This window comes from Pyxicephalus adspersus, chromosome 3, assembly GCF_032062135.1.
Source record: "Pyxicephalus adspersus chromosome 3, UCB_Pads_2.0, whole genome shotgun sequence".
Lineage (NCBI taxonomy): Eukaryota > Metazoa > Chordata > Amphibia > Anura > Pyxicephalidae > Pyxicephalus > Pyxicephalus adspersus.
The window spans coordinates 133,291,484-133,317,761 of record NC_092860.1 but is presented as its reverse complement, the minus strand read 5'-3'; the positions used below and the strand labels follow the sequence as shown (position 1 = coordinate 133,317,761).

The 26,278-nt window shown below is 38.4% G+C and overlaps 2 protein-coding genes across 2 annotated transcripts; one reads left to right on the top strand and one right to left on the bottom strand.

Annotated features, from left to right (window-relative positions):
- Window positions 1-4,293: 4,293 nt before the first annotated feature.
- LOC140327165 (uncharacterized) lies at window positions 4,294-17,460 on the bottom strand. The gene is made up of 6 exons (XM_072406405.1): window positions 17,145-17,460; window positions 13,510-14,077; window positions 11,830-11,991; window positions 11,005-11,099; window positions 6,115-6,180; window positions 4,294-4,880 (listed from the first exon to the last, which is right to left on the bottom strand). The coding sequence occupies exons 2-6, from the start codon at window positions 13,925-13,927 to the stop codon at window positions 4,770-4,772; spliced, it is 852 nt and encodes a 283-aa protein (XP_072262506.1). The 5' UTR covers window positions 13,928-14,077; window positions 17,145-17,460; the 3' UTR covers window positions 4,294-4,769.
- LOC140327166 (uncharacterized) lies at window positions 17,456-25,085 on the top strand. Its single transcript, XM_072406406.1, has 3 exons — window positions 17,456-17,954; window positions 23,638-23,796; window positions 24,950-25,085. The coding sequence occupies exons 1-3, from the start codon at window positions 17,546-17,548 to the stop codon at window positions 25,069-25,071; spliced, it is 690 nt and encodes a 229-aa protein (XP_072262507.1). The 5' UTR covers window positions 17,456-17,545; the 3' UTR covers window positions 25,072-25,085.
- Window positions 25,086-26,278: the final 1,193 nt, after the last annotated feature.

Here is a 26,278-nt window from a genome sequence, read left to right as displayed (position 1 = left end):
TATGCAAAAATTAAATACAGAAGTTATTTAACAGTATTTTGCAGTCAATAGAGTTAAATATAAGGCGATTTAAAGAGGAACTAAACTGAAAAAAAAACTTACCTTTAATCCCGCAGGGCAGTCTCGTCCATCCGGGAGTGTCCTGCATCAGGTCCCGCGTCGTACCGACATTCGCCCCGACCGTCAGTTTTTTGCTCTTCTTCCTGGTTCTTCATTGTACCCAAGATCCGGTGACATAGGATGAAAAAAAATTTGCAGATTTCACTGTGCATGCGAGAGATCTGCAAATTTTTCTGGGGCAAGCGCAGAAGGAGCACCCAAGAGGCAGTCAAAAATTAAGGGGAGGTGCTTCGCCCTTTTTTATTTAAAAAAGGATATTGCACTTTACAAAAAAAAAAAACAGAATTTTTACTTTACATAAAAGGGTTGTCTTCCATCTCGTCTTGCATTTTTTTTCCTGACTACAAAAGCTTCTACCCATCTGCTTAATCTATCTGTAATCACTAACATTATCTGACATCCATTGGAAGCCTTTGGCAAGTGCGTAAAATCAATTTGTAACTCTTGAAATGGACCCTGTGGAGGTAACAAATGTTCATGTTGTCCCGTTTTCTTCCCTTGCACATTATTTCTGGCACATGTTAGACAGCGGGAAAGTATGGCTTGTGTGTGTTCCTTTAAATTTTGGACACAAAAGTGCTTGTTTATTTCTTGTGTTGTGGTTTTCAATGCTCTTGTGTCCTATACCATGGATTTGAAAAACAATGAGGGGTACTGCTATCTGGGGTAGCCTCACTATCCCTCCTTTTGACCAGATTGGAAACTGAGGTAAATATGGCAAGAGATGAAGGAAATAGGTAAAAATTGCAGAAGCAGATGGGAACAGAGGAAAGTATTGCAGGAGAGGTGGGAAACTGAGATGAATATTGCAGGTGAAGTGGGAAACTGAGGTAAATATTGCTGAGGAGGTGAGAAAAATATGTGAATATTGCTGAGGAGGTGGGAAACAAAAATGTAAATTGCTGGAGATGTGGGAAACAGAGGTGAATATTGCTGGAGGGGTGGGAAACTGAGGTAAAAATTGAAGGTGAAGTTGTAAACAGAGGTAAGTATTGCAGGAGAGATGGGGAACTAAGGTAGATATTGCAGGAGAGGTGGGAAGCAGAGATGAATATTGCACTTGAGAGACTGCGGTGAGAATTAAAGAATAAAGAGACTGAGGGGAGAACTAAATGAGAGATGGGAGACTGAGGTGAGAAGTAAAAGAGAGACTGAGGAGTAAACTAAGGGACAGAAGAAAGACTGAGGTGAGACATAAAGGTGTGAGGAGAGACTGAAGTGAAAATTTCCTTCCTAAAAGTAATGTCTGTGTTTTACATATATTACTAGGGAATGCATTTTTTGTTGAGTTAGGTCTTATACTTGTTTGGTGGTGAATCCAGAAATGACCCAACTTTTATGCTTTCACTTCCAGTTTTTACGATAAAGGATACCCTCCATTTTAAAAAACATACAAATTTTACATACAATGAAAAAATAATGAAATAACTTGAATGTACTGTTTATTTAAATTTCTTTCGTTCATACAAAGGATTTTTTTTGTTACTCTGTGACATTTTTTTTTACAGTAAAACATTTGAAATTTAATTAGGTAAGCGGTTAAGGTACAAATTTATGCTTATATCTTTTCCTGGAGTGTTCAGTGTTAGGACAATCCCACCGGATGCTCCAACAATAGTCAGTCATCATATGTACATCCCATCCACTCTGATACCGTCCTTCCATGACCTTCAGTTCATGGTGGAATCCTTCACCGTGCTCATCACTGACTGCACCAAGGTTTTCCGGGAAGTAAGAAAGATGGCTATGCAAAAAATACACCTTGATGCTCACATTGTAACCAAGAATTTTGTAGCTTTCCAAGAGTTTTTGGACAATTTCTGTGTATTTATTTGTTTGTATGTTTCCAAGAAATGTTCCAATGAAAATGTCATATTTGATGAGCTGCCGAATATTGGATCATCAAACACACCAGCTGTAAGGCCCTGCTTAGCACCAGCCTCACCAGACACCATTCCCCAATCCAACACCAAAGTGTTCACCTTTTGTAAGCCCCAGCTTAGCTTCGGGAGACTGGCTGCGTCTCCCAGCACTCCATTGCCCCCAGGACTTACTGTGCAAGGGATAGTGTCTGGGAATGGGCTGGAGCAAGCCAGGAGCCCACAGATAAGCAGTACCAAGATTCCAATAGAACCAAGTCCAGAATACAGAGCAAAAGTCATACACAGAATATCTGTTCACCAAACGAAGTACACAAGGGCAAAACACAAGCAGAGTTGGGGTCACAGGCAAAGGACGGCCAGGCAGCATAAACTGGCTGAACAGGCAAGGTCAGCAAAAGTGAATCAGATGAAAACACACTTCAGCACAGATTAGCCCAGCTACACACTATACCAGGCACTGGTGACTGGGAGCATATATACTTTAAGGTCCCAGCAGCCAATAGCAGTGCCAGACTGAGTCAGGAACTGATCAGCCTCTGGAGTCCCCTTCAGCCGTGCACAGCCTAACAATGGATTCTAAAAATCCATCAGGCTGCATGGCTAAAGGGAAGCAAGAGCNGCTGCTATCTTAGTTCTCCTGGCTGCTGCAAATGACATTTCCAGACAGAACAAACAGTGTTTTATTTTGCGATGACACACAGCAAGGAGTCGTTGGCCAGATGAGCATCTCCTAACACCGGCCTTTATTTTTTGAAATGAGAGGCTAGGAAATGCCAAATGAGGTACTTGAAATAGTCTCCTTTAACAAACTGCTTCATCAGACCCAGTTTTATGAGCAGAGGCCAGCATTTAATATTTTTTCTATCAACAAGTGGCTAATGTACAACGGATCACCTTGCTTTAGGGCAGATTCAGAGAAACTAAATGGCCAACTGGGACTGACCCATATATATTGCCATTGTAAAGGAGGACACAGTTTAAGCTCCACTTTGAGCTATCGATGAATAGTCGCCATTCAGTTGAGTTAGAGATTGGAATTTCCAATTCCTCCATTAAACCGAGTATGTTATGGCAATACACAAAGTCACTGTCAGTTCTAAAGTACTGCAGAAATGCAATTGGTTCTCTGGCTCAAAAGTACGGTAACTTTGTTTCTTTTTTAAGTAAGTTTTTCTCATGCAGTCTTGGTGCTGGGAGTTCTGAAGCCTTCTTCTATAGTCCAAAATCACGTGCCAAATCACTAAACTCATGCTGATCAAATGGCTTACCAGTCCACTTCAATTTAAAACTCTTCATCATTGTTGTCACCTAGTTCATCAACATAACCTTGTTCTTCAAGAGAGGGTAGTGTTACAAAAACCAGCACTGGGATTTCATCTGAATGAGCCACTAGGTGTATAGCCTATGGTAGACTAGGATACTTTATGTTACGTTTATTTTTCTTGTTATATCCGAAAGTTTTCACTATACAAAAGTAACAGACACTGAAATGATCTTCTGGCTCTTGGCAAACCATAGGTATACCAAATCGCATCTTATCATGTGTTCCCTTTGTCCACCTCCATAAACCCTCAACACACTTTTTGTTTGCACACCTTATGAGGGGCCCAGGACTTATCTTGATCACCAAGTTTAACTTTGAAATATGCCAAATAGACTTGGTCTACAAATGTGCTGATTTTCACCCTTTGGGAATGGTGAAACAGATATAACAAAATGAATCAGGGTTGTTTAGGCACTTATGACCAGAAACAGCAGAGCCAGAAATGAGACATGAAAGAAAGGAAATAGGTGTGTAAGTAGAAAAATACATTTTGCTTAATCATTTTGTAAAGCATAATATGTTGGCGCTATATAAATCCTGTTTATTAATAATAATAATAATAATAATCAGTTTTCTGTTTAAATTCCCACATTACATCAGTGGTTAGTGTAAATGTCCATATTGCACATAAATGCCAGGATAACATAATACAAATTACATGCTCATGTTACATTGGTGGTGGGAATTTATGTCCACAGTTGATCAATGGTCAGTGTATATACCCTAGTTATATTGGTGTCCATTGCAAATGCTCCTATTACATTGGTGCTTGTGACATTAGTGGTCATTGTAGGTGCTGTTTAAGTATCTTTTGTTGTAGTAAGCACCTGAGTATTCTTTGTATTTGCTGGAATTAAACTATGTGTACACTCACCTATCCCCATCCCAATGTGGTCACCACCATCTCCTTTTTACTTCATTTTCTTGTTTAGATCTTTGGCCATCTTAATTGACCAGTGTGAGCTGTCCTCACCAGCTGGCTTCTTATTTTGGAACAAAATTATCTGTACATTGTTCCAGTTTACAGTGTTTTTCTCTCCCTTCTGCTGTACAAGGAATGATCTTCACCATTTCAAGGTTAGTCTAAACTTCCATAATTTGGACAATATCGATAGGCTAATTTTAAAACATACATAGAAAATGCATTATATAAAAAAAAGTATTTGCATATGTACAGTGTTAGCATATGTATTTGTATCTGCTAAATGACAAATACAAAAATACATATTCCTCAGAAAATAAGATGTTTTAGTGGTTTAAGGAGTGTTGTATCTCTCTTAGGAATCTAAGTAGCATTATCAAAATTGTGGAGTTGTTAACTATTTTGTATTACCTTTTGAAAAAAAAAAAATTAAAACAAAAAACAAAAGGAACTGTAATGCTGCAGGAACTGCTGAGCTGATGCAGCCCAGACTCTTTTGTAAGTCATGTAAAATGATGTGTCAATGATTTATTACCTCTTGATCGGTAAAATGTAACTCATGACATATGGGTTGCACCAAGTTTTTAAAATCTTGTTCATCGTCATCTACTTCAACAAGGAAATCTTTAATCTAAAATAGAGAGAAGAATTGATTGATATCACTATATCCTTAAATAGTAAAATAAACTTATTATTTTCACCAACAAATTTAGGAAATACATCCTAACTCACTGAAAGGGTTATAAAGAGTAAAGAAAAAACGAAGGTGATTGGCTAGTGGAGAGGTAAGAAAGAGAAAGGACTTTGGAAAGAAGAAAGTGGTGGAGTCACTACAAAAAAGGCAAAAAATGGTAAGGGAGGGGGTAACCATAGCACAAATAAAATAGAAGTAGCAATACAAAGGGACAGAGGGAGCTGGATTGAACATGAGTGTCATATTATTTAGAATGCAAGGTTGCCAATTGCCATTAGGTACTGTATTGTTCTGTATGGTCAGTTATTATTCAAAAACCTGAGTGTTAGTGACTTTGGTTTGAATAATAGAGAAGTATAAAAGCAGGCTATAGGACTGGAGACATAAGAATCTACTGACACCTGAAGTGGGGTGTCATAGATGAATGGTAACATACAATGGGATGATCAATAGTACTTTGTAATGTGTGGAAGCGAAGGCCTCCTTTTTCCTAAAATACAGTGCAAGATGTTCTTGGTATAGACTCCACCAGACAAAACAATAGATTTGGTTTTGGAGTTGGTGTAGGTAGTAAGATTGGATGAAGACTAGGAGGACTCAGACATATGAATTTTGATAAGAAAGTATTTTTACTGATTGCAATTCTGCCTAGTCAAATGATAATATGTGAGGCTCAATAGTTCAGAAGGCTCTGAAGGTGTAAAGCAATGCAAGAATGGGTTCTGGATGAGTGGTATACTTTTGCCATGTTTGGCTTCCAGTCCCTTTAGACAGATGAGCAGGATACTGGAAAGGAACCCAGGGTAGTAAAGCAACCGCTAATATGTAAAAAAAATATTCCAGGGTCCTGGGCTCTTGAATGAAAGGGAAGGTTGTGTGATTCTTTTCATTCGACCCTTGAACTTGCCAGGGGAAAGCCAGACTGGACTTGGTGTGATAGGTGGGGCGTTATATCCCCAAGTATTTTGGGAAGAGAACAGTGTGATGTATATATAGATACATATACACACACACACACACACACACAAGTATATACTATGTTACTATGTGTGTGTATCTATATATATCTTTTTTGCCATATGACCTCTTTTTTTAATCCTTAATTTAAAATATTTTTAAATTAATAAATAGGAAAATCAGTGTAAACCATGACATATAAAAGTTTACTTACCACTTCTGGTAAATTTTCTAACTGGTCTTCTTTTACCCTTTTTACAGTTGGATTTCCTATAATTTCCTAAATAAAATAACAACAAAAAAAGAAGGGATGACATTCCAGAATATCCAAAATGACCCAGAGCAGTATTTCTGTCACTGCATTGACTTTTGCCAAACACTTTTTACTGCCTGGTAACAATTAAAGCGTACCTAATCTTAGAATTTTTACTTTACATAAAAGGGTAGACAACCCTTTTATTTAAAGTAAAAATTTGGTTTCTTAGTAGGTTTTTTTTAAGTGCAACAGCAGCACCGTCCCCTTAATTCTCGATGGTGATCAAGAATGAATGGAATGCAGAGCCTCCAGGGATACCTATTGTAAGGAATGTAATTTTGTTGAGTCTTGAAATTAAGTTGTTTTTGTGTTTTTTTGCTACATTTTGCAAATAATTGAGTTGTGTCGAAACTAGTTATATCCTCCTTATCAGTAAGTCAAGTCAGGATTAAGTGTAAAATATGCTTCTGCTAACAGCGGTCCTGTCACTGTGCTCAGTGCCCAATTAGGTCTTAAAGGGCTGGAGGATGAAGTGCTAGAGTCACACTCATGTGTCAATGAAATTTACCTCCCCAATCAAATAGCCATTGTCAAATGTCAAGCACACACTTCTTCCAATTCCTTCGATGCCAGGGGCAACAGACCAGCAGATTTTCATGCCAAGGCCACTGCTCAGTCTACCACACCCACCACTAGCCCTCCGATACACTTCTGCTCACCATTCCAGCTTCCGCTGAAAAGAACACACTTCTGACACAATTACAGTCCTTCACCACCTCTCAGGAAATTGACTTTTGGGAACAAGAAGCATTGACCTTAGATTCCACTGGAATCTGGTCAAAAGGAGGGATAGTAAGGCTACTCCAGGTAGCAGTACCCCTCATTGTTTTTCAACACAACACAAGAAATAAACAAGCACTTTTGTGCCCAAAATTTAACACACACAAGCCATACTTTCCCGCTTTCCAACATGTGCCAGAAATAATATGCAAGGAAAAAAAAACAGGACAACATGAACATTTGTTACCTCCACAGGGTCCATTTCAAGAGTTACAAATTGATTTTACACACATGCCAAAGACTTCCAATGGATGTCAGATAATGTTAGTGATTACAGATAGATTAAGCAGATGGGTAGAAGCTTTTGTAGTCAGGAAAAAAAATACAAGGACAGTCGCTAAAATACTATGCAAGGAGATCATCCCCAGATTTAGATACCCTGTGAGAATATGCTCAGACAATGGCACTCCATTTACTTCTAAAAACACACAGGAGATTTCTACGCTGGAGCAGTAGAAAGGACAAATAGGACACTGAAAGACAAACTTAGAAAAGCAAATGGAGGGACATTCTATAAATGGAACATCAACTACCAGCCATACTAGCAGAAAAAAGAATGATACCCAATCCAGTTAATAATAGTTATCAGTAACTCAATATTTGCTCCATCCTTACCTTGAGGCCTTTTACCTTGAAACATCTTGATCAACGAAGTTGTTAATTAAGTTTCTTGTTATTGACTAACTACTATGTGCCTTCCACCCTGCTGTCTGACTATATAAACTGCGATGAGATAATAAAACTTTGAGAAGTGATATAACTGCATGCTTAAGCTGCATGTGTGTTATTCATTGCTCCCAGCACGTTGAAAACAAAGGCCACAATAGAGAGGGAAACTGATATGGGATCAGCAAAAAATGCCGATTCAAGTTTTTTTCCCAATCTACATCACTCGATTTCACTTCTGGGTCGGGTGACTTAGGAAGAAGAACCTGACACCTGACGCTCTGACCCAAAAACGGATACCATGACGAGGCGGGACCAGATGGAAGAAACCTCCCGGCAGTTCAACTGCTCTGAGGGATTAAAGGTAAGTAGGATTTGTTTTGCTTTGGGTTGTTTTGAGTTTTACTCCCTCTTCAAGGATATGTGGGACTGACAGACCACTTGTGGCAGAACAGTATAGCCCCCAAAGACTCTTGACTGAACAGAACCCCAGACATAAAAAAAAAAAAAAATTGGTTGGAGGGAGTGAGGAACATACAAGGGAACCTCTATAAGAAGTACCCTAAAAAGTACAGAATTTTGGGCAGGAAAGCTATCCTAATAACGTTAATTCTGCCAAACCATGAGATTTTTAAATTGCTACCACTGACATAAGTAAGGTGTCCAGGGATTGAAGGACTTTGAGATAGTTGGCTGCATTGATAGTGAGAAAGGTGGACATTAGATGAATCCTTAAGTATGGAAGTTAGGACACCCACTGGAAGGAGAAGTTACTGCATATTAGTGCTAAAGTAGAAGTGGACAAACTATCAGTCCCATTGACATGGAAATCTGAAAGCTGCAAAAAGGGGGACAGAATAGAAAAAAAGGTTAGGGAGGGGTGTGTGTGTGTGTGGAGGGGGTTGGATGTTAATGTGCGATGGATGTCATTGTCAAACTACATCAATTTGTGTGAGAGGTCTGCAACCTCAATTACCTTAACATCAAGTGGTTGGCAAATAGATTGCCCTAGAGGTTCATGGTGAGAATCAAGAGAAGGGGAGAGAGGGAACGGCCCACTCTAATACCCCCATACAAATGAAATGATGGGGAGTCAAGACAACAGTACTTCAAGGAAACTTTAGGGGATGCATACAACACCTTTATCCAGCCCAGGAAGGGTTCCCAAAAACCCAATGGCAAAGAACATAAAATAATTTGGCCAGGTAGTGGTATCAAAGACTTTTGGACATCCAGTGAAAGATAAATCACATCAAGGCCCCAAGCATGAGCTATTTCCACAAGTTGGATGGTATATCGGCTCCCTTTCAGTTTGATTTGCATGATTGAGCATTCCTAAAGATTAATTCAATTCAAGAATTTTTTTTTTTAATCAGGATTTTGAGGTCAGCATTAAGAATGGAGATTAGCAGATGCTTTGACTAAACCTTTACCTGGTTTCATAAACATCACCATAATCGAAGAAAGCATATGGGGCCAAGAGGAAAAGCTGACACAAAATCCTGCATGCCTGGGCCTTTAATTATTTGTAAGGACGTTATCACTACTGAAATTTCTATCTCAGTAATGTACACATCCAGAGCTTCCAGAAAGGTAGCCGGAGCCTAAGAAGGGAGTCATGCTGGAAGAAAAGACTTCCAAAACTTGAAACAATTGGGTAGTAGAATAAGACTAAGAAAGATGGTGTCTAAACAGCTCAAACACTTGCGGGCCAGTGGGGAATCCAAATGATTGGTTTTTAAGTAACGTTTTTGTTTGCCCCAGTGCAACTAATGCTGGTAAAGGTAGGAAAGAAGGATAACAGTAAGTGTAAAGGGAAACACAATATTTAGGGGGATATATAATGGGGAAGAGAGGGGAATTAGGGAAAAAAGGGGGAGAGGAAAGGTGAAGGCATGGGATCCAGAATCCACCCACAGTTCTGAACCCCACCACCATCAAGTGCAGAAGGGATGTCAAAGCTAGAGCAACTTCACATTAAAATCAACTGGTAAATAATGAATAACCTAGGGTGACTAGACCTTCTTAAAGGCCACTAAAGAATCACCAAATTTGTCTGCCATAAACTTGTTGTTAATATACCTGGAGACTTTCTGTTTCACCTTTGCAACAGTTGTGAATATAACATTTTGGTTGGAATTAGTTCAACCAGTTCAGTGGTTTAAGTAGAAGGAAAGCCTGGAAGGGATCTTTATGCATGCTCCTCCATAGGAAAATATACATTTATTGATGCACCTTATCCAGAATGCATTCCCACCAAATATGATAGAGCCATGAACCTACATTGTTGGATATACAGATTTAAAATGCCTGGTCTGAATTTTGTGAGTCTTGAAGTGGGGTAAGTACCAATGCAGAAAGACCTTATAATTGGCCTTATAAATGCTCACATTGAGAGACCCATGGCCAGCAGTATTCCACTTTCCCCACACTGAAAACTGGACCTCCAAAAGTTATTTTAAGACCATATACCACATTTCTTAACAAATCCTCAACAACTATAATATTTTGGAAATTTCTTTTCATTAGAGCTAACCATCTTTTCTTGTTTTTACTTTAAATCCATATTATTTACTGCTGCTTTCTTTCCTGTTTCACCAACATTCACTTCCTGTTGTAGATCATTTTTGTTGCTTGAAATATAATTGAGTGGTCAGAATTTGTATTTTCATTAGCCGCTTTTATATATTTACCATATATTTGATACTTAAAGCATACCTAAACTTAGAAATTACACTTTACATAAAAGGGTTGACAACCCTTTTATGTAAAGTAAAAATTCTGTTGTTTTTTTTTTTTTTTAAAGTGCAATACCCTTTTTTAAATAAAAAAGGACGAAGCACCTACCCTTAATTTTTGACCGCCTCTTGGGTGCTCCTTCTGCGCGTGCCCCAGAAAAATTTGCAGATCTCTCGCATGCACAGTGAAATCTGCAAATTGTTTTTCATCCTATTATTTTCATCCTATGTCACCGGATCTTGGGTACAATGAAGAACCAGGAAGAAGAGCAAAAAAATGACGGTCGGGGCAAATGTCGGTACGACGCGGGACCTGATGCAGGACACTCCCGGATGGGTGAGACTGCCCTGCGGGATTAAAGGTAAGTTTTTTTTTCAGTTTAGTTCCTCTTTAAACCGCCTTATATTTAGCTCTATTGACTACAAAATAATGTTAAATAACTTCTGTATTTCATTTTTGCATATAAAAAAAAAATATGCATCGTGACATAAATTAAAAGTTTTGATTTTAAAGTTTGGATTGATCGAAGGAAAAGTCAATAGCAATAAATGTGTCTGGTTGCAGCTACTAAGGTATGACTACCAACATGCTTTCATCTCTTACCTTTGGAATTGTAATTCTTCCCTGTTCTCCAGATTTACTGTTAGTCTCAGCTGACAGAAGTAGCAGCAGATTCAGAATAAAACTTTTTCCAACAGCTTTAATGGGGAGATCATAAGAAAAATATTAGCCAACAAACACTGCACCTATTGAAACAGAAATATGTGACTTAGTACTAAGAAAAGAAAGAAATGCAGAGGGTGACATTATCCTCCTTTTGGCAAGATCTAGTAAATGTAGAGTTTGCACAATTCTTGCTAAAAAGATACTTTCTGTACTGTGCTACAGCATCCACTAACAAGATTTAAAAGGTTCATCATTTTTTTTTTAAACCTATAACCTAAAAGGAAGTGAGGAGTAGCCTCTGTAAATGTTACATAGACAACAACAAAAACAGAGACCCTAACCCAGAGGTCCCAACCCCTGGTCCGCTAGTGGGCTGCAGGTGGGCCGTGAGCGCATGGAGACCAGCGCTGGTCTGCGGCTCTTGCTGGTGCACCCTCCAGCTGGGTCAGGAAAAGGACCCTACTTGGGGGGGGGCACACCAGCCAGAGTTCGATGGGAGAGCGGGTTCTGGCACTATGACATCACTCAGGGGGAAGTTTCTTGCCCTTTGAGTGACACAGGAGACTGTATATTCAGTGATCCACGTGCTGCAAAAGGTTAGGAACCATTGCTCTAACTTATCTGTACTAGCATGTCTAAGGATACATTTCTAGAATTTTGTATATTTAAGTGTTAGGTGAGATGGCTTACACTTACCAACTTTGTGTACGTTATCGCAATATGATTTTGATATTATAGATAATAACAAAATAAAATACAAACCATTATGTGACAATAGAGCAATCTGAATTCTTCTTTCTTTCAACTCGATAAGCAAAGTTTTAATGTCCTCTGGGTAAGCAGGAATTGGTGATTTTGAATGCTGGTATTGACATAAATAGTTTTGAAACTTGAAATCCAGCTCATGAATCTTATAGTCAATTTCTGTAAAACAATGTTTATATAGTCAGTAATTACTGGTCAAGCTTGGACTAAATGAGATGACATTAATAAATTGGGTTGTTACATACAGAGTACCTAAATAAATATGGTCTTTTTCCTTTGAATTGCATTCAAAACATCTAAAACATGACGTATATTCATTATCCTAACCTCTTTTTGTATTGGGTTAAATGAGGAAGTTTGTGTTTTTATGCCTATGGTGTCACCACCAGAGAAAATGTTTGGTTTTATTTATTTATGGTTGTTACTAGGAGTCAGGAGAGGTTATATTGGGCTAATTTCAACATTTTGTTGATTTAGATGGTATTGATGGTATTGCCCCAAAATTGCTAAGGTTAGGGGGAGCAATCACAGGGAACATATCATTTGTGATCTTTTTAAGAAAGTAGTTTTTTTCATAAGTTAAAGTATGATTGGGAATACTTATTTTAAGTCTATCTGCCAAATTTGCAAGTTAATTTGCAAATTCACCAGCAGGGAATGTTTTGTAAAAATTGCATTCACTGATTGGGCCTAATTTATTAAGGCTCCCCAATACAGGAGAGGAAACACTTTCATCAGTGAAGCTGGGTGATCCAGCATACCAGGAATGGATCTGGTTTAGGATTAAAAACATTTTCTACCAATCAGCAAATGACAAATTTTAACACCCCCAGCGTTCTAGTTCTGTCCAAATTTCCATGCAAAGTGTTACAATTTATTTGCATGGAAATTTATTTTACATAATTTTTAGCCATAACTCCCCAATATATGTCCAACAGTAATACATTTAACAATTTAGTATTATACTTAAAAAAAACTGTTAAAAAAACGTTAAATGTAATATATGAGTACAGAAGCATATATAATATATATATTATAATTATATATTATATGAAGATTTATTTGTATTGCAGTCAATACAGCACTTTTGTATTGAATCCAATACTAAATTATTTGATTTGCGTGCCACTCTGCCCACACAAACCAGCACCCACACTGACATCAGGGGAAACCTTGTAGATCTCGGCTCTTTCCCAGGTATGTGGTAGGTACGTGGTTCCCAGGTACGTGGGCTTTTTTTAGCTTTAAGCGACCTCGAGTTTGACTCGGGATTACCGCTTTTGGTATCCAAAATCCACCCCGAGTCACACTCAGGATTACTGCTAGGGGGGGGTTAAGAAATCCATTTCAGATTTGCTGGGTTACCCAGCTTCACTGATAAAAGTGTATTCTCTTCAGTCTAAGGGAGCTTTAATAAATCAGGCCCATTGAGTCCTTAGTCAATGAGCACAAAGTAACCATCACTTACCACACAGTTACAGAGCAGTTTATTGTGTCATAAAAAACACAATTGTTAAACACTGTGACACTGTAAAGAGAATTTTATGTTTTACTTACAACTCTTTTACTATTCTCTACAAATCTTACTGATAAAAGAATGTGCAACTAAAATAGAGTTTTTTTCTACTGGTAGTCACATCTGCTCAAGCTAATTATGTAGTGATACTATGTAATTACCTGTAATTAGTGGCTGGGAAAGTGTTGATTGTTCCATCACTTGATCAACAATGATGTTGTTAATGTTGAAATTCTGCAGCCTTAGTTTCACAGAATCCTTATACTTGATAAAAGTGTCTTCTTTCCACACTTCTGTAGGGTATTTATATTCAATAAAAATATTGCCATCCGTGCTGTTTTCTGTTCCTCCTGGGCAACATGTAATGTTGATAAACTGTAGGCCTACTGCTTTCCCAGCATCAAATAATATATTTTTCAGAGACTGTTGCTGAAGTCTGTAGAAGACACGCACTGATTCCACAGCTCTTATAAAGGGACAGATTAAATTCTGTGGTGTGCGTTTAAAGGAATCACACAACCGAATGGTGATGAAAGTCATACTTCTATCATACTTTAATTTTTTTGAGACAGAAGCCATTTTTTTCTCTCTTGAAAAGTAAATGTTTAATGTAATCTTGCAGTTTTACTGTTAATTAATGTTATACCATAATCTAAACCATTTGGAATGATTGACCTTGTTTATAACAGTTTAAAAAACAACCTTAGATTAGTGCCCATAGCTTTATTCCTGCAAAAGAAGAAATGGAACTTGTCATAAAAATTTTCCAGAACATGTTGTCACATAACTGCACCTAAAATTAGAAGTCAATAGATGTTTAACTTGATTTATTTGTGTAACTGAATCTGCCTTTAGCAAAGTAATTTATGTTGCTTTTAAAAATAAATCATCTTGATAATTGCCCATTCTGATACCTGTCTACCACAAAGCTTCTGCAATGGGGATGTGAGGGTCAGATCTAGACCACAGAGCACTGGAGGTGGCCCCATCTGGTAAATCAGATTTTCGTAGATTATGTGGATGGGCATGTGCATTGTTTACTTGGGAAAAATATAAAGTAATGGCAGCAGGATGCCCCGTAGATTCTATGATGCTCATGATATTCATGTTGATGTTGCTTGGACATACCATCAACCTTAAATTTATGTACACTTTCATGTCAGCAGTGGCTTAGGCAGTAATAAATTGTTCAGGAATATTTTCATTTTTCACAGTCAACAAATTAAGACACATAGTTACCTTAAAAAGACACAAGTTCATCAAGTTGAACCACTAAGGAAATAAACATACTGAAAACCTGCAGGTTCCAGATATAATCATATGTACAGTTGATCCAGTGGAAAAAGTCTTATAATGCATGGTTCAATTTAGTACAATGAGGAAAAATTTGCTTCCTGATCCAGTAAGGCATTCAGATGTTCCCTGGATTAACAGTCTCTGGTGTCATTCCTTTTAAATTTTAATATTCTGGTATATTTCGTTGCAGTAAAAGCATTTTTCCTATAACAATCTATAGAACATGCTAAAACTACTTCCTGAGGGAGACTATTCCAAACACGGAACTTCTTTTCTTCCAGACACAAAGTGCCTGATTCATTAAAGATTTCCAAGGCTGGAGAGGATACACTTTTTTATTGAACCTGGGTGGTAAAGAAAACCTGGAATGGATCTGGACCAGGATTGAAAACATATGCTAACAAATAGCAAATTATTTTACGAAAACCATTTCAGGTTTGCTGGATCAGCCAGCTTCATTGATGAAAGTGTATCTTCTCCCGCCTTGGATGGCTTTAATAAGTCGGGCCCATAGGAAGAGTCATACCTATATCCCCTAGCTTCATGCTTATATACATACCTACGGAGTTAGAACATCCAGAACTGTGGGTGTACTTCTTTTTGAGATATCCCACTCAGCAGTCTGCACTTGCCTTACAAGCTACAGTGCTAATACATAACAATCTGTGAGTAGGATAGATGAAGAAAATCGACAAAAGCTACATTTACATTCATGTACCATGTGTCTTTCTATTGCTCTGGATCTTTAAGATAAAATATGGGGTAAGGAAAGTTAGGGTTGAGTAAACAGACTGTTAATAAAAATAGACGTGGTGGGATTATTGACCTATTTGGAGCTGACAAGCATAATTTGAAGTGACTCCTCACCCGCCTTCCCTATTGTTATATTTCACCCCCAACCATTTTTTCGTTTGTTTACAGGTTATATACATTTTTGTAATTCGTTGGCTAACATTATTTACATTTGAAGACCTATGAGAATGTGGACAGGTCAAAGGCCTGTCTAGTGCTTATGGTGAAGATGTTTTTTGACATGTTTATGAAGTGATATATGGGGTGCTCACAGTACTGCTTATATGTTTAGGTTATTGGAATTTGTTTAAACAAATGTTTAGTAAGATAATATGCTTATTTAAATCAATAAAACTGTAGCTCTCTGCTCAAAATATTTTTTATTGCCTGGTTTGTTTTTAAGGGGAGGGGGGGCAAAGACATGTTGGAAGGTTGGAAAGAATATTTAAAGCGTACCTAAACTCAGTACTGCTTATTTGTTTAAGTTATGGGTATTTGTTTAGGAAAATGTTTGGTATGATAATATGCTTTTTTAAATCAATAAGGAAAGAATATTTAAAGCGTACCTAAAAAACAAGTGAAAATTCTGTTTTTGTTTTTTTTTTTAAGTGCAACACCTTATAAAAAAAAACCACCGACCGCCTAGGCAATCGAGAATGAATGGGAGCGCAAAGCCTGCCAGGATACCTACATCAAGCATCCTGAGAGGCTCTTGGGAGCTCCTTCTGCGCAAGCCTGAGCATCTCAGGCATGCTCATAAGGAGCCTTTTTGTGGGGAAAAAAAATTTGCTGATCTGCTGATCTGATCTGATCATGGGCAGTGAGATCGGAAATTTTTTTTTCATCCTACGTCACCTGATCTTGCACCTGGGTCCGGTGACATAGGATGAAGAACCCGAAAGAAGAGGCCAAGATAGTAACGCCTTAAGTGCCGACTCACGGACAGTTGCCAGGACGACACGGGACAGGATGCAGAAGACCTCTGGATGGATCAGACTGCCCTGCACGATTGAAGGTAAGTAGATTTTATTTGTTTAGGGTCTTTTGGGTTAAATTTCTTCTTTAAAGCTGAACTAAACTCAAAATAAAAAAAACACACTTACCTTTAATCCCTCAGATCCGTCGATCCATCGGGACGTTCCTCTGCACCTCCATCTTCTTTACTCACGTCCAGGTTCTTCATCGTACATCACTACGTGGTCAGCCATCACATACAGGTCAGCCTTCCTCTCGCAGCACCGGGGACATCGGGCATAGTTACAGGGAGCAGACAGCAGGGACGTCTCAATGTGTATTTGGTTTAGCAAGCAAGACCTAACAGCTGTTTCTGCATAACAGCACCATCAAAACTTTAGTGGCCAAACAGTGTACTGCAGTCCCTGTATTGAAAATGTGGTCTGAAATTTATGCTGGGAAAATAAAGGATCCAGATTATCGGTGGCCGGATTTTTGATTGTCAACCTGTATATAAAAGAGTTGTCTATGCTTTTTATGTAAAAAAAATTTTGAGTTCAGGTCTGCTTTAAGGAGATATTCCAGCAGCCCCTGTTCATATAAGTCTCACTGCCAGACTGTTATTTCTCATTCCACATCATCGGATGTGGAATCAGTAATCATTGCATGCTTGCTTGCCCCCATTCCAATCAATCCATTGCTTTAACTAACTGCTTTGTTATCACACATACCTGTGCCCTGGACCCCATCTTACCTTGCATAAAAAGTCCACCAGTGGTGTGCACATGCTGAATCGCAGCTTGTCTGTGACTGCAGACCAGTTGAAATAACGCCAAAAACTGTGCGTGCAGATGTTGATGAGGCAGATGAGACCAATTTTTGACAAAAAAAAAAACTTTACAGGAGATCTGAATTAGGGATAGTTTTCACAGACTGCCTGACACATTGTGGACGGTTGGTAACACCTAAGCATTTAGCAATTCTTCTTAGCAAGTTATTGCTACATATCTATAAGTTTCGTTTCTGATGAACCTTCCTGTTTGGACACGCCTTTCTTTGCTTCATTCCTCATCCCCAGCAGTACTGCAATTTCATTTTCAGTACTTGTGAGAGTGACAATCTAATCATAAATCCTCATCCTGAAAAGAACAGAAAATGTTCAGTCCGGCAAAAAGACAAAGACAAGAAAATATCTTAATTCGCCTTTGTGACAAGTTCACTCGTACCGAGGTAAATGTTATTTGTCCTGTGATCAAAGCAGAACATTCTGTTCGTGTCCTTTACAAACTGCAGGAGAAATTGCTTAAAGATATCTTGCAGACTGCTGGGGATGAAAATGGACTCAGTTTACAACAGGTTCACTGTATCCCCTTACCCAACAGCAAAGGGCTACAGTTCAACCTATTCATTGAATATGCTTCCTCAACAAAGACTGATACAAATAATCGACAGGAACTAAGAAAAACACTTGACACTAAATTATCTACAGTTTTGAGAGGAACATTTACTTTAATTGATGAACTTGAAGACATGGATCAGATTGTGCCACAGCCAATTATTTCAGGTACTGTAATAACCAAATTCCAATTTTTCTTTCTATGAAACCGATGCAAAAAAAAAAAAATTGTGATTTTAGGCTACACCAACGTTTAACCATTTAACCTGAGGCTTTTAAAGCCAATATTTGAAATCCCCATGGATTCCAATTGGCTAATCTACACCAGGGCGTTTCCCTAAAACATGTTTATGAGCTTCATCTTAAACGTTGCTTGCAACTTTTAAAAAATTTAAACGGTGGGTTGAAGCTGTAAAACACGGGTAAATGCTTCCATTGACTTGGGATGTTTTTCTGCGTATTTAGGCACTTAAAACGTAAATGCAGGAAAACAGGGCATAGGCTGATAAAAGTGCTTAAAAAAGCATAAAAGCGCAATAGGAAGATTTACTGTGTTTTTAAAAACGACCATGTAGACCCAGCCTTACATCAGTAAAAGCCAATCGGTGGGCAGATGTAATTTTTGCAGTCTTAAGCATGAAAACTTGTTTTTTTTCTTACTGGATGAAGTGTAGAAGTGTTAGACGCCCTGTTAGGTTATCTTTTGTCTGTGGTGGGAAGATTTGCCCTCTGTGTCTTGCTGGCTATTGTCTCAGTAAGGGAATTGCTAAAATATAAATAATGCCGTCTTCCTTAAATAAGAATGGGGGCCCTTCTTGTGAAAGGGAGGGTTTACTTTTCTTTGAAAAGGTCTATAAGTTTAATTTCTGTTGTTATATAGTGATTTCCTTTTCCCCCCCTAGACCTGCCTTTTTATTACTTTTCAGCATTCTTTATTGTCAGTCATTGCTGCAGTTTCATATATGGAGATTGCCTTAAGAATGTCAACCGGACCTTAAATACTAATAGTACACCTGAAACAGATTTGTTCTATTAAAAAAAAACAGGACTGACAAAATATATTGAGGCTATACTTAAAAAGGAATAGAAGGGCCATTTTTGCATGGGGGCACCTATTCCTGTGAAAGCTGAGCTAGGATTTATTTTCCTTTGGAAAGCTTTCCTTTTACATCTTTCCAGACAGAAAGTGAAAAATCTCCCACATGAGACATTTGTACATACACAAAAGGAAATTTGTCAAGAGTTTTAACCATTTCCTAAACCAAAATGTGAAGACAAATTTAGGCCTTAGACATACTCTCCATAAAGGCCATGGGATTGCAAAAACAGCTCAGAAGGACATCAGAAACAAGTCAAAAGTAGCACTTCAATCATCTTAATTGCAATCTGAATATATTTGAGAAAAGGCTGCATTAGCCATTTTACACAAGCATATACATATATTTATTCTTCTACATTTGTGGAGCACTGTTCACATAAGTAAATGCAGCACAAATCAGAAACAATTAGATAATCTCGCTTTTATAGGAGTCCATAAATATTTGTTATTTCTTGTCTGTAGGTTTTGCTTCCTTTGTTATATAGTTAGCTGATCTATAAGTTTCATTTCTGATTTTACATAGTGATTTCCTTGTTCCCGCCTTGACTTAGCCCTTTGAATAGCATTCTTATCTTCAGTCAGTGCTGCAGTGTTATATATAGTTCTTGCATGAGAATGACACTCTGAAAGAACAGTACAGAAAATAAGAAAATAGTACCTTCTGAAGGGAACAGAATTCCCTCCAGCGGCAATGCTCGCAGCAGCAGAGGAGTTCTAGGAATTAGTACATTGCTGATTGCAGCCTCCTTGTTTCCCTTTAGCTGTGTTTTTTTCCTCTCTGTATTCCCCTGCACTGAGACTGCACAGTTGAGGGGGATTTGGAGCTGTGCTGCAGCTAATTAGCAGAATGGTTCCTGAGTAATCCTATGCTGTCATTGACTGGTAGGTCCAGGGTTTTGCTCTTAGGGTCCAGTGCCTGTTGTAAAGTTTAGCTGTGCTAATCAGTGCTGGAGAGATTCTCGTGTGATTTTTCTGTTGTTGACCATTACTCATCATTTGCATTTAGCCTGGACTGACCTCTGCTTGTGCCTACTCTTTTTGTACCTCATTTGGTGGACTGATCACCAGTGTATGATTTTTACTTTGTACTCTAGATTCCCTGGTAGCTTTTGTACTGCTTTATCTGTGGGTCCCTGGTCTGCTGCCAGCCCATCCCCAGACACCATCCTTTGCGCCTGGGGACACCCATGTGCTGGGAGAAGCAACAAGTCTTCTGAGGCTGAGCGGGGGATTACTAAAGGTATGACATCTGGTGAATACTGGTGCAGACCAGGGTCTTACAGAAAGTAAATTGAAATGTTTCTAGTTACCGCCACGTACAAATAAAAGACAGGACAAATCAAGAATTTCTGTACTGACCATTTGATGTGCATTTTGTTAATGTGGCATCCTATTATTGATAGATACAAAACTAAAGCTATCATACAGTGCTGGCCCATTATATATTGCTCCCCGCTCACCATTTCTGTACCATAGCAGAAACTACACCATACAATGTGTCCTGTCAGTTAAAGGGGGACACCAACTTCCTTTGTACCGCAAAATCTCTGTAATGTATACTTTCAGAGGAATGCAATTCATGTGACAGATAGCCAAGGGATGGATGTTCTATATCTTCAGGTCCCCACATCTCTCTGTTCCTGAGAAACTGGGGTTTACAGAAGTAAATACAGGGTGTCCCAAAAGTCTATTTCATTCCAGTTATCATTCAGAGAGACTTGAGGCCATCAACATATGACAACTTAGGCTTTGCAGTTTTTGTAACCATATCATTCCCTTAACCACTTGATGTTCAGAAAATATCTGACTAACCTGGCAAAGTGGGGAGTGGCCCTATCATTTTGAAGGTTTTCAAAAAGACAGGGCCCCTCCCCACTTTGCCAGGTTAGTCAGAGATTTTCCTGAACATCAAGTTTCCTGACTTATGGATCGGACAAAGAGGCCCTCTCCAATAGGCTGTGCACTCCCCTTACCTTACACCTTGGGACTTTTTTTGTGGGGCTATTTCAAAAGCAAGGTGTATGCCACTAAGCTCTGTAACCTGTCACAGATTGAGGAGAAAAGATGCCGCAAAGTTGTTGAAAATTAAGGCGCTCATGTGGAGGTATACAACTAGTCTTCAAGGCATTTGAACGTGATGGCATGCCTAGCAAGTAAAACGTCTAGGACTCCTTTGTTGATGCTAAAAATATGAATAAACTCTAAGCTAAGTTTTTTTTTAGGAATTCATTTAAAGTGTATAGTGACTTTTGGGACACCCTACAAATAAAAAAAAAAACCAAGAAAGATTTATAATCAGCTTAAGATTTAATATGAAGTAGTAGCCGACTCTACAAATGGCAAAGAAGTCCTCCAAGCACTTTCACTCCAAAATGGGTAAAGAATGAAGTCTCCATCCTCCAAGGTCTCCTGAATTGACTGAGCCACCTCCTATCCCTTAAATAGTGGTGATTATAGTGTTGCAGGCCTGCTTGTCTGCACCCTGCAATCCAGTGTACCAGAAGTGACATCGGATATACAGACTGTGTAAAATGACATTTCTTCCCTCAAGTGGAGCTTATACATTCCCACCTGGAAGTGTAATTATCCCTGGGTGAAACGCAAACATGTACTCCAAGCACCTGAAAGAGTGTCCATCAACCCATGGATAATCTGGAATGCAACTGTGGCATTCCCAATACCCATGGAAGCCCAGATCAAAATTAGGCTAAGGCAGGTCCCCAAGACCAACCTACATAGTATAAAGATTCAAACATAACAAAATTTTATTCAAATTAAATTACAATATAATATTTCATAGGATGATTTACTTGTTAGGAGGCGCCCTCCAGGCGTAAGTACCCAGGCTATACTTCACCGCAGGAGGGCGCGCCCAGCCTATTCCCTCAGGCAGCTGCGTTCATGGTAGCACTGGGGTTACAGCATCCCTGTGAGGTTTCTGTCAGCATCCTCTGCACTGAGGCTGCACAGCTGAAGTGAAATGAGTTGTGTGCAGCAGAGTAGTTCCTGTTAATCCCTGGCTGTCATTGGCCCCTTTATTGACAATAAAATCAGACTCGATGGCAAGCAAAGAGTAAACAAAGAAAGGCTGGGTGGCAGGTGGGAAGTCAGCATGATCTGGCTGTGAGTCTATTTGGGGTGCAGGACCTTATAAGTAGAGACGAGGTTCAAGAACACTGAACCAGTAATGAGGTGCAACACATCCAGTGCAAAACTGATAAAGGAAACCGCTAAACCCTGGGCTTCTGGAATTGAAGCAATTGACTAGACCCAGGGTTCAAAACCCTAAAAAGAGGATGAAAAGTCTTTGAAACAGTTTTGGGTAGTGGGCAGTGACTGAATATTATGGGTTGGAGTCTTGGGAGTGGTTGCTATACTACAATGGGAAATAGCAGGATGGAATATTTGAGAAGATGCCAAGGGTATTGGAAAGATGTTTCCTTATGTGGCCTGTACAACTAGTGTGAAAATAAACAGGAGATTAATATAGTTTACAGTATGCTTTATTGAGCTACAACTGTAGTTGCTGTGGGTATTTGTAAATAAAGCTGCAGGTAATTTAACCACCCGGGCGTTTAGCCCGAACCTGGTTCAGAGTAAGAAAACTTGCTACAAGCATTTACCCCGTACCAGGTTCTGGGTATCCAAAAGTATAAACATGCGTTACAGTGCAATCTGATTGTCATACAACATTGTATGACAATCCGATTACAACTGAAAAAAATACTTACCTTGTCCCCTGCAGCTCCTCCGGAGACATCTTCTCTCTTCTGTCTTCATCTGGCATGTGCAGTGACAATCACTTTGTATTTAACTCAATACAAAAAAGCTGTATTGAATCCAATACAAAGAAATCTTTATATAGTATAAATATAATTGTATTATATATATATTATATAAGCTACTGTACAGTTACATTACACTATTCTTTCTTTTTAAAGATTTTTTTTATGTTTTTTTTTAAAAAAAATGTATTAATAAATTTATAAAATTTTGGACATATTTCAGTGAGTTATGCGGTAATTTGGTGAATTATTGAGTAATTCGGTGAATTAAAGCTTACAATCTAAAATAAATTTCCATGCAAAAAATTTAACTTTTTGCATAGAAGTATGGTAAGAATTAGAACACCCGGCGTTCGCGTACGCGTCCCCTGGCGATTCCTGATGATGTCAGTGCATGTGCCCGTCGACGGGGGTCGTACCCGGAAATTCAAATATTTTTTATTGGATTCAATACAAAGTCCTGTATCCAATCCAATACAAAATAATAAAAACATATTTATCTGGTTTTGTCTATAGGTATGTGACGTTGGACTCTATTTTAAAATTTACCACACTAGGGAGGTGTCTTAGGAAACTATATTACTTTGCAGTATACCGAATTATTGCATTTTCAGCATTTTTTATTTTTTTATGCATTCTTATTTAAGCTGATTTTTGTGTTTTTTATTTAATTTATTAAAAGTAAATTTTTTTTTTTTTTTACATGATTGTGTTTCAAACTTTTTTTATATTCATGATATCTAATGAACCCTTGTTTGGACATATTTCTGTAAGTTACAGGTTTACAAGTTAAAAAATTTCAATTTACAATTTAATTTCATGAAAAACAGTGTACCGCTTTTGGTACAGAAATCTAGACATCAGTGGAACGCCCAGGTTAAAGACTACTGTTTTAGTAGAATCATGCATAAAAATACTGGTATACAGCTCTAGGAGTAAATGTTTTGTCTGTTGGATTTCTTTACAGAAGTTGACTTTGAATTGCACAAACTGATGTCTTGTGCCAATGACCTTGAAAAAGAATCAGAAGCATTGCCTGATTTATGCATTGCAGCAGAAGCCATTTACTCAATGCTAGAAGAACTGAAAGAAAGCTACACCAAGTTTGCTGTGCTATCACAGAATGGTAAGTTTGTTGTAATAAAAATGTTTAGTAATCTATAATCCCAAGACTGCTATATCTTTTTCAATCGGTCCCTATATTCTTGCCAACCGCATATCTTCGTAAAATTCATAGGTTGTTTTTAAAATTTACATGGGAACAGAAATGCCCTAGACTGGCATTTAGTACCCTGTCCAGGGCCAAAAGTAGAGGAGGTGCAGGTGCTCCGGATGTTATATCCTATTATAGGGCATCGGTTTTAGTGCGTTTGATAGACTGGTTTCACAACAGGGAGATGAAGGAATGGGTACGCCTGGAAGATTGCTTATCTCCAGTCAGCCTCTGGTCCCTGCCATGGGTGGACCGGTCGTTGATACAGCCGGCCCACCCTATACCCCCACTTACATTAGATTTATTACGTAATTGGGATATCCTTCTCAGAGCGGGCAAATTGTCGATGGATCCAGGACCCATGACACCGCTATTTGATAACCCAACGTTCCCCCCCGGCAATGCGTACCTCCACATTTTTATCTTGGTCCGCCTCGGACAGCCGTCACCTTAAGAGTATATTACATAACGGACGGGTTCCCCCACTGGCCTCTCTGGATCTTCCAAACAGGAGCAAGTTGCTTTCTCGGCATAGAGGGTTAATATATATTTCTTTTATTTTTGTATCGATCGGCATTCCCCTCCTCCCCCCATCCCCCCTTTCTCCCCTGGGCTGATTTGTTATCTGTGTCTGTCTCTATGTTTTCTCTGTTGTTTAAGAATATTGGTTTACATGGTGTGCCATACGCTTCCATTAGCGGATATGTAGCTGTTTGTGTACAGGTTTAAATGGTGCTAAATCATCCCTTTAGGATTGTTATGCCTGTTTTGTCATAATTTTTTTGGGGTATATGCAGCTTACTATATGTCTGTTTATACGAAGCCTACACTGTTAGGTTTGATACGATGTTGATTCCTTTTGTATGTTTATCAGTTATTTTTTTATCTGAAAACGCAATAAAACTGTTTGAAACAAAAATGTTTAGTAATCTCTACACTTTTTGATTTATTATTATTAAGACACTGCCCCTGATTCATCAATAAAATCCGCGCTCGCTGGAAGCGCGACAACATTCTGTACTTGGCGGTAATAGCGTTTTCTAATATTGTTTTACCTTGTTTTTAGGGAAAGGAAAAAGTTTCATCCTTAACCTTCTCTTGCTCATGACAGCTGACAATAATGAGGAATATTTAAACAACAACAGAGATATACAGCTACCAGAGGTTTGTACTATAAAAGGTGCTTAGGTATTGATGACAAAGTATTTGTTCTGAAACATTTCGTAAAATTAAAAGACAATTAAATTAGGTACATTTCAAGTACATAAAAAGGTGTTCAAAGTCGTACAGCTGATTCTTTAGAAAGCAGTCACAACTGCTTTGTGATGATGTGAAAATGATGTGCCCTATCAGTTTGATTTTTTACTCAGAACCCTTGCTCTGTGTGAAAGCTGTGGTCATGCAGGAGACCAACACAGCTTTGCTAAGATTCCTTCTGAGTCAGCTAGATCTTTCCATTCAGTAAATCTCATGATTCCTGCTCATACAAGAGCTTTATCTCTGGATAATCTTGATATATCTTGTGAAACATTGGATCACCATTGCAACAATACTTGCATCAAGTCCATTCAATACATGTTTGATTGGATCATATGATTCGAATGCATAACCATACTTTATATATTTATTTTTACATACTTGTACTGACAAAGTCATTTGCTGTGCAAAGATGCAAGTAATACCTGTTTTAGCAGTGAAGAGATCACCAAATTGGAGAGAGAATGCAGCCACATGGGTGCTGCCAGGAAAAGAGGGTAATTCCCAGTTAGGGAGTGCTCCTTTAGGAAACCTATTTGCTTGCAGTCTTTGCTGAAGCAGACTGGGGGTCTGTGCAACCATAACCAGGAGGTTACGTCTGTGAAAAGTGCCCAGCAAGGTAATGTTACTGCTGATTCTTTAGATGTCAATTTTAGTGTACCGTGTGCAGAATTTTGGTATAAAGAAGCATTTTCTGACTCTGTAAGTAAGAAGTCCTTACTGTATAAACTGTTGTCTATTATAAAATGAAAAAAATGTTTGGGGATCTTGACCATTAAGGACTTGAACTGTAGTGGAAACATTTACCCTCTTGTAAAGGTTTATTTCAGATTTGAGTCATGTAAGCTCTGGTATAAATGTGGCTACAGTGACCACTGCTGTGTGTGTGATTGACCAAGCAACAAGTGAAACATAATTTCATTTTTTTCATTTTTTTCTTGGTAGGAGAAATGCAAATAAAAGACCATGTGGAGTAAGGAGTATGTATAGGTTGAATTAGGAGCCACAGGCTGTTATGGGTAATGCCAGCTTCAGCTCTGAATTGGACCTATTAAGAAAAAATGTCTACATCTACAGTTTTTCCACATGCTTAGTCTATATAAATGCTCCAACGAAAATCTAGTTTTTGAGTTATGCA

What these genes read in the sequence shown, in the direction of transcription:
- LOC140327165 (XM_072406405.1), bottom strand. Translation starts at nt 13,927, where the DNA reads ATGGCTTCTGTCTCAAAAAAATTAAAGTATGATAGAAGTATGACTTTC. An exon ending in GAAGAATTACAATTCCAAAG is followed by an intron (nt 6,181 to 11,004) that starts GTAAGAGATGAA and finishes TATTTTATTTAG; the next exon opens with GAAATTATAGGAAATCCAAC. An exon ending in TAGAAAATTTACCAGAAGTG is followed by an intron (nt 4,881 to 6,114) that starts GTAAGTAAACTT and finishes TCTCTATTTTAG; the next exon opens with ATTAAAGATTTCCTTGTTGA.
- LOC140327166 (XM_072406406.1), top strand. Translation starts at nt 17,546, where the DNA reads ATGTTCAGTCCGGCAAAAAGACAAAGACAAGAAAATATCTTAATTCGC. An exon ending in GCCACAGCCAATTATTTCAG is followed by an intron (nt 17,955 to 23,637) that starts GTACTGTAATAA and finishes ATTTCTTTACAG; the next exon opens with AAGTTGACTTTGAATTGCAC. An exon ending in TGCTGTGCTATCACAGAATG is followed by an intron (nt 23,797 to 24,949) that starts GTAAGTTTGTTG and finishes CCTTGTTTTTAG; the next exon opens with GGAAAGGAAAAAGTTTCATC.